We start from the raw sequence: 17,245 nt of genomic DNA, 5'->3' as shown, positions 1-17,245 counted from the left end.
ATTTCCAAATGATTTTAATTCTTTCTTTTTAAAAAAGATTTTATTTATTTATTTGAGATACAGAGAGAGAGAAAGAACACAAGCAGGGGGAGGGGCAGAGGGAGAAGCAGGTTCCCCGCTGAGCAGAGAAACCCTCCCTCCCCGTGAGGGACTCAATCCTGGGACCCTGGTTCATGAACTGAGCAAAAGGCAGACACTTAACCAACCAAACCACCCAGGTGTCCTCCAAATGATTTTAAAAACATCTTTTATTCAAACCTTGCAAACTTTCTTAAGAATGTTACTATTGTATATTTAATAAATTAATTTAATTTTTCATCAATTATTTAGCACACTCAACATTCGTAGATTTTACATTTAAGCTCTTAACTCATCTTAAGTAATTTTAAAGTTCATGGTATATAATATTCTGCATTTTGATTATAATGCAATTTAGATTTATAATCTCTCATTGCTGATATGAAGAAAAATGTTCTCTAGCTATTGAGAAACCCAAGTGACCACTTCATATAAAAATCTCAGTGTAGCTTTTTGGTTATTATTCAGTTTGCTTGTGCAGTAACTCTAGTGAAGTGCTATGAACATAATTTCTTAAGAAAACAAAACAGAATTCTAATAATTAAGATAATCAAGAGGATATCTAATAATACAACTAATTATATAATTAATAATTATATAATATATAATTAAATAATATATAATATATAATAATTATATAATTAATAATTAATATAATCAAGAGGAAACTTCAGCCAGGGGTAAGGAATTACACTAAGCAGACATTGCTACATGACACATTATTCCAAAGTTTAATGAATTAAAATCACCACCATTCAGTATTCCTTGCAAGGTTTTGGGTTGGCTTGGAGGTCCTGCTGATCTAGATTGAACTACACTGACCTTTCTAAATTATCTCACTCCTAAATCATAAACTTGTGTGTAAGTTAAGAACTGCTTCGTCTTGAATGGCCTCAGTTGGGATCATTAGCTCTACTCCATGTGTTGTCTCACTTTCTTGTAGGCTAATTTCAGTTTCTGCTCTTGTTGATGGCAAGGATCCAAGAGAGAGCAGGACAGGGCATGGAACAGGGCAAGCAGAAATGTACTTTCCTTTCTTCACTGCCTCTGCTTGCATCACATTTGCTAACATCAGTTAGCCAGAGGAAATTACACAGCAAAACTCATAGAATAGAGCAAAGGGCATTGTTTAGAAATGCAATCAGTTGAGGCCATCAATGAAATCAGTCTACCACAAAAGGGGATTCTTATGTTAACAACAATGTTAAAATGACCCACTTTCTAAGATATGGAGTGATTTTCCACTGAAGAGCAAAGACAATTCAATTTTCGGTTTTGAGGAAGAGTTGGGTGGTTCTCCAACTAGTAAATTTCATTGAAGGACAAGAACTTAGTGAATGAAATGGGTCATTTGGTTTTTACCATAAAATAATGAATACTGTTGGCAGCAGCTTCTTGATATATAATGGGTTATCTTCATTTAGAGGAAAAATAGGAAACATCCAAGAAATCAGAAAAGAACCTGCTTTGAATGACTGACAACTCTTTACTTCCAAAATAAACTCATTCTTCAATTCTTTTTCAACAAACCTTTATTTAGGGCCTGGAAAGAAAAATATTCTCAATTCAGAGCATTTCAATTAAATAGACATTTACAAAAGAGAGACATATTCGTCAATAGGGCTGAGTACATGGATTCTGTGGAGTGCTATGTACAGGTACTAATAATCAGAAATTTAACTTTGCAACATAGATATTGTATTTTAAGCATTTTTATTAAAATATAAAAAATGTTACAGACAAGTGCATAAACCATAAATTTACAGCTTGATGAGTTTTCACAAATTGAAATTAATAATGTCGCTAGCTCTGGGATACATTTGAATTTATTTTTCTGTATGTTATCTCCTCTCTTTCCCTTACTGGTGAATGATTAGGATAGAAAGTGTGTGCAGTGCAAAACATGTGGTTTGTAGTAGACCAGACAGCTGACTATTTGCCTAATTTGGCATTTTCTTGAGAAAATTGATGTACTAGTTATAGATGCATCTTCTCTCCTCTCTAATCACCCTTAAATGAAAGTTCTGCAATAATATATGTGTAAACATTTCTCTGGTGGCAGATGGCATGCTTTGTTAGTAGAGGAGACTAGAAGAACACTAGAGTGGAAGGTTTTTCTTCCAAGTTCTGGTGTGTATTTCTTGGCAGACTCCTGTACTATGTGCAAATTTCTTAGTGTCTAGGATTCATGAAACTCCTGGCTTAGTCCCTTGGCTCTAAAAGTTGTGATTTATAGCAGCTCATGGTAGTTCCCATGAGCAGATTTCGCCAGCAACACCGTTAAGTGGCTTTTCAGTAGGAGGTTCCAGCAGAGTACCTCCTATGAACATTTTCTCCTATAAAAGCTTTCCAGCGGCAGTGAATTTTTCTACTCTCTAATGAGCCATAGACATTCCCACCCTCTACAAAGAGGTCCAGGTGTCAACAATGCAGGAGAGGAGTCTCTTCCTTAGGCTTTCTATCTTGTCTCTTGGAACAATGGTTGCTCCTATACCCGTTATTCCCATATTGTTTAGAGTTCCCTTTATAGTAGATAATCACTCATTACTCTAATTCACTGTTACAGTTAGGAATTTCTAATTGACATTTCCATGCTCAAATTATTGTGTGGTTTCTGCCTCTTGGTTGGTTTTTGAATCACGTGTTTGCTTTCTTCTGGTTCCCAGAGTTCTTCTGATTCAAGACTGATAATCCATGGAAATAATGCTAAGTGGATTTTTGTATAACGTTATTTGGTGATTTGGGGGCACCTGGGTGGCTCAATGGGTTAAGCCTCTGCCTTCGGCTCAGGTCATGATCTCAGCGCCCTGGGATCGAGCACCACATTGGGCTCTCTGCTCAGTGGGGAGCCTGCCTCCCACTCTCTCTCTGCCTGCCTCTCTACCTACTCGTGATCTCTGGCTTTCAAATAAATAATAAATAAAAATCTAAAACAAAACAAAACAAAACAAGAATAGTTAGATGGTGCAATAAGAAACTTAGAAACTGGACCCACTTTCCACTTCAGCTCAGGTCGTGATCTCAGGGTCCTGGGAGCTAGCCCTGCATAGGGCTCTCTGCTCAGCAGGGGGCCCGTTTCCCCCTCCCCCTCTGCCTGTCTCTCTGCCTACTTGTGATCTCTCGCTCTATGTCAAATAAATAAATAAATAAATAAAATCTTAAAAAATATATTTGGTGATTTAATCCAAGAAATTTAAAATATCTATCAACGAATATTGAACATAATTTAACTGAATATTAAAATCAACCCAAACTATATTGGGAAGATAATTATCAAAATTGTATTGAAAATAAGAAGTGAATGCTATTGAAAATAATTAGAAATGAATATTACTTAGGTACAAATACCAAGAGATGATGAGTATTATGATTTAAATAGCATCATTTCTGTTAATATTGTATGTGTTTTTATTTATATATGCTCATACAATTAATTGATTGATATTTGCAATGTTATAGATGACTCAGTCGTCCAACTTTCCTTGGCCAGGCAAAGAGAACTTCTTTCATTTTATGTTGGAGAATCCATATTGTTACCTCACTTCTCTGATTTTTCTTAACCTCTCTGGTAGATCATTCACTCCTCTACAACATACATAATTTTTTTTTTTCCAGATAGTTGATAATTTTACTCTGGTTATACTTGGTCTCAAAAATCTCAGATGATTTCCATTTCTTAAAGATGATTATATATATATATTTTTTTCTTTTTTCTGACAACTTTTAGCTTTTCTCCTTATCTTTGGTCTTCAGCAGTATCAATATATTTCCAGGGGTTTTTTTTTTGTTTGTTTTTTTAATCTGTCATTTTTGGAAAATTCCTGACTATTCATTTGCAAGTATTATTTTTTTCTTTCTATTCTCCCTCCTTTTTTTTCCCCCACATCTAGGATTCCCATTATATATATTTCTTTTATTTAATTTTATTTTTTCAGTGTTCCAAGATCATTATTTATGCACCACACCCATTACACGTATTTTAGACTGATATTGGCCTATATCTCTTGGATATTTCATTTTCTTTCTCCATTTTATTTCACTAATTTCCTGTGTGTGTTTCCACTTGAGTAAAGTCTATTGACCTATATTCAAGTTCACCGAGTCTTTCTTTGGATGCGTCAGGCATACTGATGAGCCTGTCAAAAACACTCTTCATCTTTGTTATTATGTGTGTGTTTAAATTTATTTCCAGCATGTCCTTTGACACTTTATTGATTCTATTTCTCTGCTGAAATTACCCATCTATTCACGAATGTCTTCAAGTTTTTCCACTAGAGCCTGTGACATATTAATCATAGTTATTTTATCCACTATCTGATTTTCCTAACAATAGATTTGTATTTGAGATTAGTTCTATTTATTGTTTTGTCTCTCAACAGCAGATCATTTTTCCTTTCAATTTTGTGTGCCTCATAATTTTTAGTTGAAATCCACATAGTTCTGTGTGGGGTAGTAGAGACCAAGGTAAATAGTATTTATGCCTGGGAATAGGCACGACTCTTTCTCTGCTAAGCCTTCATTGAGGAGTTGAGCCACGTTTGTTTTCTTGGTTGCAATCATTATCTTCAATGCACCACCAGCTTCAGGTCCCTCAACTGGCATTTTTTGGTTAGGGTGGGAACTAGACTGATTATCTGAGAAAATTCTTGATTGTGTTCTGTCCACCATCTGTTTTAGACTTTTCCTGTGAGCTGGGTGACTCAGAGAAGCTGTCTCTCTATGCTCTTGTCCCTCTATTAGTGGTATTCAGTTATTGTGTTATTGCTTATTTCCTGGTTCTTGGTCTAGCCTAGGTGGTAAGGAGCAAGAAAGAATTTTATATATATATATATATATGTATATATATATATATATATATTTTTTTTTTTTCCTCATTCAACTTTAGCTTTAGGCTGTTCATGTGTCTCTGAGTCTTTTGAGTGGAGTTTTCTCAGTGATCCTGCCTGTGCCCAGTGGTAAGGGATCTTTAATTTTCTGGAAGTAGGAGGATTTCTTTCCTTTCTCCCTTTCCCAACTAGTAAGTTTTCACTCACTGAAAATGACAGGATTTGCTGCCTTTCTTCAGCAGTTTAAAACTTTTTCCCCCTTGGGAGAAGACTCCAGGCAAGAATTGTTGATTTTTTTTCCTCAGCAGCAGAACTGCATTATGTTACATAACTTAGAACTACACTTTGAGAGATGCTTTCCCTGATCTCTACTGCCCCCAGTTTTTTTCATGAACAAATAGTGAGGTCCACAGAGAAGAGGCTCCAAGTGTTTGTGCTCCCAAGGTTCTATACTCAAAATTGTGTATGTTCAACTTGTAGTAATCCATTAAAAATCACTTTTTTTTTTTTAAACACTCATTTTTATGGCAGCCTTGTTTTCTTCCAGTGCTGGGGTCTAGTTGGGTGAATGCTTATGCCTTGTCTCTTTCTGGAGGCTCATTCCAGCTTAATCAGATTTTACCCTAGTCAGTTGCCTTTGAAGTCAGCACTCTAATAAGCTCAAGAACACAGGACGATTTTACAGATTCTCCAGCTTCTTATTGTTTGGATAGATGTGACACTCTTTCCATTTTTTTATTCTAAGATGGAGCCAGACCTTTGTAATATACATTATTAATTCACTAATTATATCCAAATCACCAGGATTCCAGGAACTTTTGGGTATTATGTTATTAATATTTTTGATGAAATCAAATTAAAGTTGCCTCTCTTTCAGAATGCCAGAATATAGTTTAGCATCTAAATGTTTATTTTTTCCATTAAAGTTTTAAGAAGTAAAATTCCAGTCTATTTAGAAGGAATAAGGAGACTTGGAACTTTCTACATACACTTAGGGGAAGCTATATATTTTGAAGTATGTGATTTAAGATCTAGTAGAATTTTTTATTGAGCTGGTTGTCTTATATTTCAATATTACATATACCCAAGGGAGTATACAACTTAAAGCAAAATGATGCACTGGTAATTATACACTTAATAACCATTTTAGAAATACAGCATCTACAAGTTTGAAACCCCTCCCTATTATAGGTTTTTTCCTATAATAGGCTCCTCCCTATTATAGTTTCCTTTTTCTGTAGGTATAACTCTTACCATGAGTTATATGTTAAATAGCTCTTTGCTATTTTTTAAATTGTTTTGTCATAAATGTATATAATATATATATATAATATTGTTTATTTCTACATGCTTGAATTTTACATAAATTGAGTCATATTGTATTTCATATATATTTGCCATTGTTTTTGGGGATTTATCTATATTTATGTCTGTATCCATAAAGCATGGACTTTCCCTTTTTTTTAAGATTTTATTTTTTTATTTGAGAGAGTGCGAGAAGGAGAAAGGAGAGAGACAAGCAGACTCTGCACTGGAGCCTGATGCAGGGCTCAATGCAGGGCTCCATCTCAGGATCCTGAGATCATGACCTAAGCTGAAATCAAGTCAGTGGCTTATCTGACTGAACCAACTAGGCATGCCTTTAAAGCCTGGACTTACAGAACTTGGACTCTAGAGCCAGATAGCCTAGTTTTGAATACTGTATCATTAACAAAATAGTCTTCATAGATAAGTTACTTCATCTTTTTGACTTCTGTTTGTTTGTGTGTAAAACATAGTATTGCCAAAATATAAAGAATTAGTAGAATCAGGGGTGGTTCAATGTTGTATGACCTTGAAGTTTTTTTTTTTAATTAATTTATTTTTTTCAGCATAACAGTATTCATTGTTTTTGCACAACACCCAGTGCTCCATGCAATACGTGCCCTCCCTATTACCCACCACCTGGTTCTGCCAACCTCCCACCCCCACCCCTTCAAAACCCTCAGGTTGTGTTTCAGAGTCCATAGTCTCTTATGGTTCACCTCCCCTTCCAATTTTTTTTTTTTTATAAACATATAATGTATTTTTATCCCCAGGGGTACAGGTCTGTGAATCACCAGGTTTACACACTTCACAGCACTCACGATAGCACATACCCTCCCAATGTCCATAATCCCCTCCCCCTCTCCCAACCCCACCTCTCCCTAGCAACCCCCAGTTTGTTTTGTGAAATTAAGAGTCATTTATGGTTTGTCTCCCTCCCAATCCCATCTTGTTTCATTTATTCTTCTCCTATCCCCCTAACCCCCACGTTGCATCTCCATGTCCTCATATCAGGGAGATCATATGATAGTTGTCTTTCTCCGATTGACTTATTTCACGAAGCATGATACCCTCTAGTTCCATCCACGTCGTCGCAAATGGCAAGATTTCATTTCTTTTGATGGCTGCATAGTATTCCATTGTGTATATATACCACATCTTCTTTGTCCATTCATCTGTTGATGGACATCTAGGTTCTTTCCATAGTTTGGCTATTGCAGACATTGCTGCTATAAACATTCGGGTACACGTGCCCCTTCGGATCACTGCATTTGTATCTTTATGGTAAATACCCAGTAGTGCAATTGCTGGGTCATAGGGTAGTTCTATTTTCAACATTTTGAGGAACCTCCATGCTGTTTTCCAGAGTGGTTGCACCAGCTTGCAAAGAAATGGAACAAATAATCCTAAAATTTTTATGGAACCAGAAAAGACCTCAAATAGCCAAAGGAATATTGAAAAAGAAAGCCAAAGTTGGTGGCAACACAATTCCGGACTTCAAGCTCTATTACAAAGCTGTCATCATCAAGACAGCATGGTACTGGCACAAAAACAGACACATAGATCAATGGAACAGAATAAAGAGCCCAGATATAGACCCTCAACTCTATGACCTTGAAGTTTTAAAGCACCTACATTTTGAAGGTGCTCTATTTCAGAATTGAATACAAATTATAAATAGAAATTAAATACAAACTTGGATATTTATTACAATAAGTAATCAAAAACAATTCAACATAGTTGTAAATTTTATAGAAACACATAATATAAACACATTGTAGGGTTGTTTTCAGATCCTTAGAAAGGGCTTGAACAAATGAAGGGCCCTGAAACTTAATCTTTATCAGCTTCATGGCAAATCTGTCTCCCTATTATGTTAAATCCTTTGAATAGTAGTTCTATGAGAATGATAGATGTTTTTAATTTATCTTATTACTTATTATAGCTTATTATTATCTATATTATATCTTATTACTTATATCAATGGACAATTTTTGTAGGTCTCCTTTTTTTTTATTGAAGAATGATTGACATGCACTGGATGTACAACATAGTGATTCACTATTTGTATACATTACAAAATCATGACTACAACAGGGCTAGCTACCAGCTATCACCATATGAAGTTGTTATAATATTACTGACATTTATCCTATGTTGCAAATTATGTCCTCTTGTTTTATTTATTTTATAACTGAAGTTTGTGCCACTTAATGTCCTTCACTTCATTCACCTGTCTCCCATCTCCCTCCCCTCTGGCAACCATCAGTTTGCAATCAGTATCAGAGTCTGTTTCTGTTTTGCCTTATTTGTTCATTTGTTTTTTAGATTCCACATATAAATAGAGTCATATGGTGCTTGTTTATACCTCTCTGACTCATTTCACTTAGCATAATGCCTTCTAGGTTCATCCATGGTATTACAAATGACAAGATTTCATTCTTTTTTTATGTGTGAGGAATATTCCATTGTATATACATACCACATCTTCTTTATCCTTTTCTCTGTTAATAGACATTTAGGTTACTTCCATATCTTGGCAATCATAAATATGCTACAGTAAACACAGGGGTGCTTTTATCTTTTCAAATTAGTGCAGGGTTATTTTCTTCAGTGAAATAAAGTATGTTTAATCTAATTATTCACACATACATCAAATAATACTGTTACACATGGCTTTCATAATTTTGGTTTTGGTTTTCTCACCCAAGAATGCAGTTGGTTGACTTTTTGCTTATCAACTTGAAATAATAATTTCAGTCCACCCTAGGTTACTTATTTTCTAGTGTATCTTTTTAAATTAACACATGAAATGACTGACTTTAGGGGAAAAAAGGATTTGAAAAATAATGCATTTAACAAACTAAATTTATATTATCAGATTTCATATTTCACTTTTGTATTTATTGTTGATAGATTAATATCCAATAGACTAGTGAGAAACTGCCATAGTTCTTAGAAAAATCACATAAATCATGAGATCATAGTACTTCATCCATTTCAATATGTAGATGTTTTCTTAAATTACTTTTATTGCTATTTTATTAAAATATATTTTATATGTAAAAAAAGCTAGGAAAATAGCTTGCACGAGATTACAAAGTAAAAACCCACTAGCGTAATCAGCATTACAAATTACTATAATGTGAATATGTATCAAAGCAATGAATATTACATTGAAAATCTCATTTAAAGTATAGTAACATTGGTACCATGCAATTTAGAACTATGGAGAACATAATATGAAATAGGAAACTAAGTTTTAAATTTCAAAGTTACCATTTTTTAATGAATGGGATTTTCTTTCAGATTGGAACAAATGCTTGTGCTTAAATACAGGTCTGAATTTCAGTTGTTATGCTCTGGTATAATTATCCCTGATGTGTGCTGCCCTGCATATTCAGGGTGATCAATGCTTGTCATTTATAAGTTGTTAAATCTTTTAATTTTTACTCTTACATAATTGATTATAGACAACATAGTAGCCATAAAATTTTTTGGAAATTTTAGAAATGTGCTGCAGATTTTCTTTTTAACTACAACTCTCTTCCTTTCTGCTTTGAAAGGATATAAATAATCAATTCAACAAAATAAATGATTTCACTTTTTTCTATTGACTTTCCAGACATCAGTGCCTTGAGGCAACTTTTTAATTTTGTAGAGGCTCATGAAGATTTAATAACTGAAGAAGTATTTATAGCATGTCTATTGGCATTAAAATTATAAAGGTATAATGGGGGCCCAGAATAAGTGCAAGATTTTGTCCCTGAATTCTAAGACTGTATTTTAATGCCATAATTCTCAACCATGACTGTGTATAAAAATTGCACATTTGATTTAAGATTAGAAAAATGGTGAGAAAAGACTTGAGAAGGGGACACAAATATTCAGACCATAGGAGTTGGTAACCCCAAACTTAAAATCAGGGTGTTTCAGTTTTCTTATATTTAAAATGGGACTAACAGTAGTGGTTTTGAAAGAAGAGTGTATAAAGGATGAAATTTGGTAATTTATATAATTATTTAGCATAGCACTTGACATATTTAAGGGATCCATAAATATTCATTGGGCTTGATATTAGTGTAGTGAAAAGATCCATGCCTTACTCAAAGTGATGAGAGAATATTAAAGTCTTGTTTATACAGAAACACTGTCTGAAAAGGTGATTATAAGTTGTATATTGAAAGAAACTGAGACTAGAAGATTTTGCTTCCATTTAAAAGAAAGAGGAAAAAAACATAAGCAAAGACATATATAAACTAGAAGGGGTCACACATATGCTAATTTAGAAAATATTCTAAGTTAAAGCAATTTCATGTTGCAGAATAACACATAGCATTAAGATACTTTAAATAAACATTCTCAAAGTTATATTCTCTGGTAATTTTCATACCGTTAGGCAAACGACTCTTGATTGTAGCAGACAAGAAAGAGTCATGCTTTCTAGGTACCTATGTAGAACAACACATGGAAAGTTTATTTCAGATTTTATGGAGACTTTAAAAAGTATTTTTTTTGAAAATATACTTTATGAGATCTAATTACAGTTTGGCATACATGAATATAAAAATAATTGCAAATAACAAGTATGCTTTGAGTTTTTACAATTACTTCCAGTTACTCTTGTCCAGTGAAGGGATTCATTTCTGTTCTGATTTGGTCTCCAAGATTTGTTCTGCTTATGATGAATCTTTCTCATATGTGCTTGCCCCCCACCTGCTTGTTTACTTTATGCATACTAGATATCTTACTATCATATCTTAGGTTATCAGCCGTTAGTTTTGGGTCATAATCTTTTGCAAAATATTTTGTAACTCTGATCAGTATTAGTTGATTTCTACAGAAGTTTGGCTTCTCCATATTTTATCCTGCTTCATATCAACTGTCTGCTTCAGTGTTAACTAGAATCACAGCTTCAGGTTTATACTTGGCATTTCCATTCTCTAACTAAAGTGCGCTGCCCTAAGAGTTAGCAGTGTTTTTAGTGATGGCCTTCCATGACACAGGGAGTTTTATCACACATGTGTGTCACAGAGTGACTCCCCTGTTGGGGTTCAAGTTCTAAATCCTCTCCTATTGTGCAGGTCATGAGGCTTTCTCTGTAGCTTTGCGAAAGCTCTCCCCGACAGCTTTGAAATGTGGTATGATTAATCTCATATGATGTCGAAGAATTTTATCTGACAGTTATTAAAGAAATAGTATTCTTCAGCTAAATGACTTGATGGTCAGAGCATACATTATGTTTCTTCCTTCTTTCCTGCCAGTCCTTTTCTCCACCTCCCCCCTTCTCTTCCTTCCTGCCCCTCTCCTCTTTATTCTCATTCTTCTCTCTTACTTTATTCATCCTTTCCGTCTCCTTCCTTCTGTTTCTTCCTGTCTTGATTCAGAATGCATTTACCTTATTTTCAGATCCAGGTTCAATATCTTCATAGTAATTTTCTTGATTGCAATCAATCTGCATGAGTATCAGTTAGAGGAAAATTATTTTTATAAGAAATGAACATGGTATGAATATAGCTAAAGTCTGAAACATGCAAGGTGTATTTTTTGAGCACTGCTATGTGAATACTGGTAAGTCACTAGGTACTATGAGATTTTAAAGATACATGGATATTTATTTATTTATTTATTATGTTCAGTTAGCCAACATACAGTATGTCATTAGTTTTTGATGTGGCATTCAATGATTCATTGTGTATAACACCTATTGTTCATCACAGTTACAAATGAGGAAGGGGGTTTCTTGACAAAATGCTACTGATACAATTAGTTATAGTTTAGAAAAAATGTAAAGATGAATGCTTAGTTCTTTAAAAGCTAAAAAGGAAATGTTGAGAGATTAAAATGTAATTTTATAAACAAAGAAATGAGAAAGAAATGTTGGGAAATATTTATATTAAATCAGAATAAAAAGGCCTTTCTAATCATGAAGTTGATATAAGGAAAGAACAATTTTCAAACCAAGTTATTATACACAAAAGATAAAGAATACACTAAAAATTTAGGGAATGAATGATAGCAAACTCCAAAGTTAAAAGTTGGAAAAAAACAATAAATGAGTAATTCCTTTTTTTTTTTTTTAGATTATTTATTTATTTTAGAGAGAGAGCACACAAGCAAGAGTTGGGGCAGAGAGAGAGAGAGAAACTCAAGCAGACTCCCCACTGATCATGTGGGGCTTGATTTAAAGACCTTGAGATCATGATCTGAGTCTAAATCAAGAGTTAGCCTCTTAACTGACGGAGCCACCAAGGTGCCCATCAAACAATTCTTAAAGACTAAATCTTAACTGTTACCACATACATAAAAATATTTTACTAGTATTTGTGGTAGAAGATGTTGAAACTTTGCCAATTACATCTTGAGAAGACTGAGTTCAACAGCACCTTTATAGTCATCCTCATTTTCTGCTGTTGAGAAAGGAAAGAGACATAGCTGTTGGCTTGTTTTATTTTATTTATTTTTAAAGATTTTTTTAAATTTATTTGAGAGAGAGAGAGGGAAAACATGAGTGGGGGAAGAAGAAGGAGAAGCAGACTCTCCAGTAAGCAGGGAGTCCAATGTGGGATTCAATCCCAGGACCCTGTGACCATGACCCAAGCTAAAGGCTGATGCTTAACCAACTGAGTCACCCAGGCGGCCCATGGCTGTTGACTTATTTTAAGTGTTGCTGTCTTTTGACTTAAGTCTCAGATCTTTAAGCTTTACTTCTTTCTTTTCCAGAGGTGCTCTCATTATATTTCTAGCCTTTTTTTCTTCAGACTTAACAGCGTAATTGACTTTGCTTGGGGCATTTTATCTTAACTTTCTTCTTTGTTTCTCTTTTCCTGTCCTTATCCCTACTTGAGTTTGTGATTGACAAGGAAGGCATCATAAGTAGGGGTTTAAAGCACAGCCTCCAGAGTAAGCCTACCTTGTTTCAAATCCTAGCTCTACTAATTAGGGGCCAAGAGAAACTAAGGAGATCACTTAACATCTTAGTGTCTGCTGCTATAACGTGAGAGGAATTTCGTAGATTCTCTTTAGTAGACTCATAGGTTTGTTACATGGATCAAATATGTCAATATTTTTGAATTAATTAGAGAAGTATCTGACATATAATCACTATATAAATAGGGATTAAAATACATTTTTTAAATATTTTGCGTATATATAACCTGTGGTTTATTTTCTTTTTTTTAAGGCTTACACTGTTTTATAATGCAAAAGTGTTTATTCTTTACATAAGCATATTTTGGTCATTCTTTCTTTATTTCTAAATTTTTATACTAAATTAAGATTCTTTTGGCCAAAGTGATATGCGGTTTTATTTTAACACATATCCATTATATGTTAAAAATATATATATATATAAAATATCTAAATATTCTATATATAACTTATTTCAGTAACAGATTTATTGAAATATAATCTTCATAAATTAAACCCTTTAAAAATGTCTAGTTCAGTGGGTCTTAGTATTTTCTGAAAATTGTGCAGCCATAGTGGCTATCAAAGTTTAGTATATTTTCATCACTCCTAAAAGACTCCATATTTACTAGCATTCATTTCCTATCACTCCATCCCCTCAGCTCCTGGTAACCATTAATCTATTTTCTATTTCTATGGATTTAGCCATTCCAGACATTCCATATGAGTAGACTCATACAATTTTTGCCTTTTTGAGTTTGGTTTCTTTGATTTAACATAATGTTTTCGACATTCATTCATTCTGTAGTATATATCAGGACTTTATTCTTTTGTATTGACAAACAATATTCTATTATATATAAATATATCACTTTGTGTTTATCCATTCATCAATTGATAGGTATTTGAGTTTTTTCACTATTTGGTTAATATGAGTCATGCTACTATGAACGTTCATGTACAAGCTTTTTGTTGTTGTTGTTCCTTTGGGTATATGCCTAGGAATCAAATTGCTTTAGACATATGAGACTCTATTTAAGGAAGTTTAACTTTCAACTCTGTTAACGTTTTTAAGTTTTTGAGGAACTGCCAAAACTGTTATTCCAGTAGATATCCCATTTAATATTCTCCTCAGCAATGTTTGAAGGTTCCAACTTTCCCACATCCTCTTCCACAATTGTTACTATCTTTTTTATTTTAGCCATCTTAGTAAGTGTGAAGTGGTATTTCATAGTGGTTTTTATTTATCTTTCCCTAATGACTAATGATGTTGATTTTCCTTATATGTGCCTATTGCTCATTTGTAATTCATTTTTGATAAATATTTACTTAAATTCTTTGCTCATTGTTTTAACAGAATTGCTTTTCCTTTTATTATTCAGCTATACATATATAAAAAATATAAAGTAAAAATAAATAAATAAATAAAATAAAAAAAAATATATATATTTTTCCTAGATGCAAGCCCTTACAAGGTGAATAATTTGTAAATATTTTCTCCCGTTTTATTGGAGATCTTTTCACTTTCTTGATAGTATCTCTTGGGAAGCACAGATTTTTAATTTTGATGAAGGAGAGTTTGTTTTTACTCAGTTTCTTATATTTAGTTACTGAAATCTTCACTCAGTTTAGTGATGAGCTAATGATTAAACAGATATTTAATTAAATGTGTTGAGTCAATTAGTGTTCTAGACTTGGCCACGGTGCTCTCTTTCTGTTTTGTGTTATGCACTCAATACTCCCATAGGCAGTTATAAGTCTGCCTTAGCCTTCACTTTCTGTCTGTGCAGGACTTCAAAGCCAATCAGAGACAAGAGATTAGTGATTCTCTTCCTAATTCCTATACACACACACAGAAATACACACACACACACACACACACACACACACCTCTTTTGAGCATGCACACAGTCTTGCACATTTTTATGGCCTTCTAGATTCCCAGAAATACACAAATCTTTTCATATGCCCCTATTGCTATCTCATTTCCATTTTTCCTTTAAAATTTTTGTTGGTTGGTTGGTTTGGTTTGGTTTGGTTTGGTGCACCTATTTTTATCTCCAATCAGTATCTCCAACATAATAAGCTGTAAGGCCTTTTCAATAAAGGCCTTAGGGATAGGACTGTTTACACAGATTGAGCTTAAAGTCTTGCTCAAATAAAAAGGAAGTCACAAAAATGGAACTTTTCAGGGGGCTGCTAGATAAGTCAAATGGTGACAGTTCTCCAGGGATGGGAACTTGGAGGAGCTGCAAACCCTTTTCCCCCGTTCCAGTGTGTGCTAGGATGATGATTTTCATAGCAGGCAGAATTACAAAGCTGATGGTTCAAGGCATCCATGCAGCTGTGGAGAGAGGGATGCCACGAATCTCTTTGTTCTTATTGGGATTCAGCAATATTTTGGAGTAAATGCTCTATAGATTGGTGCAAACTCTTTTTATCTATTTCACTGTTCTGAAAAGTTGGTTTTGACAAGTGCTGCTGTGTATTCATTGCCTTTATGGAAGAAAAGATTTTCTAACGTTTGCTGTTCTAGAGGTGCTCCTTGGTTTGATTTTGATAGTGTGAGATTTTTCTCTTTCTTTTTTCCAAAATGGTCATACATTTGTCTCCATAGATTTGAAATAGTATGGCTATTTTGTTCTAATATATTGATTGTCCCTGAGGTTTATCAAAAATCACATTCTATCAATTTGACTATAAATGTTATCATTTTTTCTGAGTAAATATATAATAAAAGGATATAAAAATTAATAGAAAATTACTAATGTAAAGAATATAATTAGGATCTATTTATTTTAGCTGCAAATAAGAAAAAAGTCATTTTAAAACTTTATTAATTCAAAAAGGTATAGCCATCCCCTTTTATCCTCAGGAGTTATGTTCCAAGACCCCAATGGAATGCCTGAAACTGTGTATAGTATCAAATCCTATATATATTCTATGTTTTTACTATACACACATACCTATGATAGAATTCAATTTATAAATTAAGCATAGTAAGAGCTTAACAACAATAATAATAAAATAGAAAAATATACTGTAATAAAAGCTATGTGAATGTGGTCTCTTTCAAGATCTCTTATTGTATTGTACATCATGGTACTTCTTATAATGATATGAGATGATAAAATACCTCCATGATGAGATAAAGCAAGGTGAATGATGTAGACTTTGTGATTTAGCATGAAGCTACTATTGACCTTCTGATGATACATCAGAAGGTTAATCATCTACTTCCAAACTGCAGTTGACTATGGGTAACTGAACCTGGGGAAAACAGAACCATGGATAAGGGGAGACTGCTGTAACCTAAATTAGAAAAAAAAATGTGGAAATTGAGTGACTCTATATATAAACTCATATAATTCAAATAAATACTAAAAAAGCTGCATGTATGAGTAAAATTATACTTTTTTAAACAAAACATGTCTTGAGAATACGGTAATTATAGGTCTTCTAACTCCATAAGACTAACAATGATTATTTTGATAATTTAGGGGGAGGGGGTTATGGACATTGGGGAGGGTATGTGCTATCGTGAGTGCTGTGAAGTGTGTAAACCTGGTGATTCACAGACCTGTACCCATGGGGATAAAAATACATTATATGTTTATTAAAAAAAAAACAAACAACAAAAAACAAAACAAAACAATATTTTAGTCTATTTGCTTTGCTCTTGAATACACTAAAAAAAAGGTGAATTGTTAAAATACATTTTAAATACAAAGATCTCATTTGATTTCAATTTATTTTATTTTATTTCTATAGGACTATGGAGATGATGGGTCCTTGTATATTACTAAGGTTACCACAACTCACATGGGCAATTATACCTGCTATGCAGATGGCTATGAACAAGTCTTTCAAACTCACATCTTCCAAGTAAATGGTAAGAAATGTGGTGTTGATATCATTGCTTTATGCTTCACTATGTATTCAAAGAACATCGGAGTTGATTAGGAAGGCAAGTTTTCAATTTTTTTAGTTTGGACAAGCCTCAGTTTTTTTTTGTTTGTTTGTTTGTTTTGAAACTTATTGTTAATGTAAAACCTTTTTCAATTAAAAAAGAAACGGGTAGTTGGATGGATAAATGCTATAAATTTTACCACTTTTCTCATCATGAA

General features: G+C 33.5%; 1 protein-coding gene across 3 annotated transcripts in view; it reads left to right on the top strand.

Annotated features, from left to right (window-relative positions):
* The window catches only part of FSTL5 (follistatin like 5), a 753,549-nt gene that overhangs the window by 539,855 nt on the left and 196,449 nt on the right, over positions 1-17,245 (top strand). For all 3 annotated transcript variants that reach the window (XM_045984612.1, XM_045984593.1, XM_045984601.1), the window contains exon 8: positions 16,890-17,010. In XM_045984612.1, coding sequence (XP_045840568.1) covers positions 16,890-17,010 — 121 coding nt within the window. The remainder of the gene's footprint in view (positions 1-16,889; positions 17,011-17,245) is intronic.

Source organism: Meles meles, chromosome 2, assembly GCF_922984935.1.
Source record: "Meles meles chromosome 2, mMelMel3.1 paternal haplotype, whole genome shotgun sequence".
Lineage (NCBI taxonomy): Eukaryota > Metazoa > Chordata > Mammalia > Carnivora > Mustelidae > Meles > Meles meles.
Note: the sequence above shows the minus strand (reverse complement) of the source record. Positions and strands in the feature narration are given on the sequence as shown.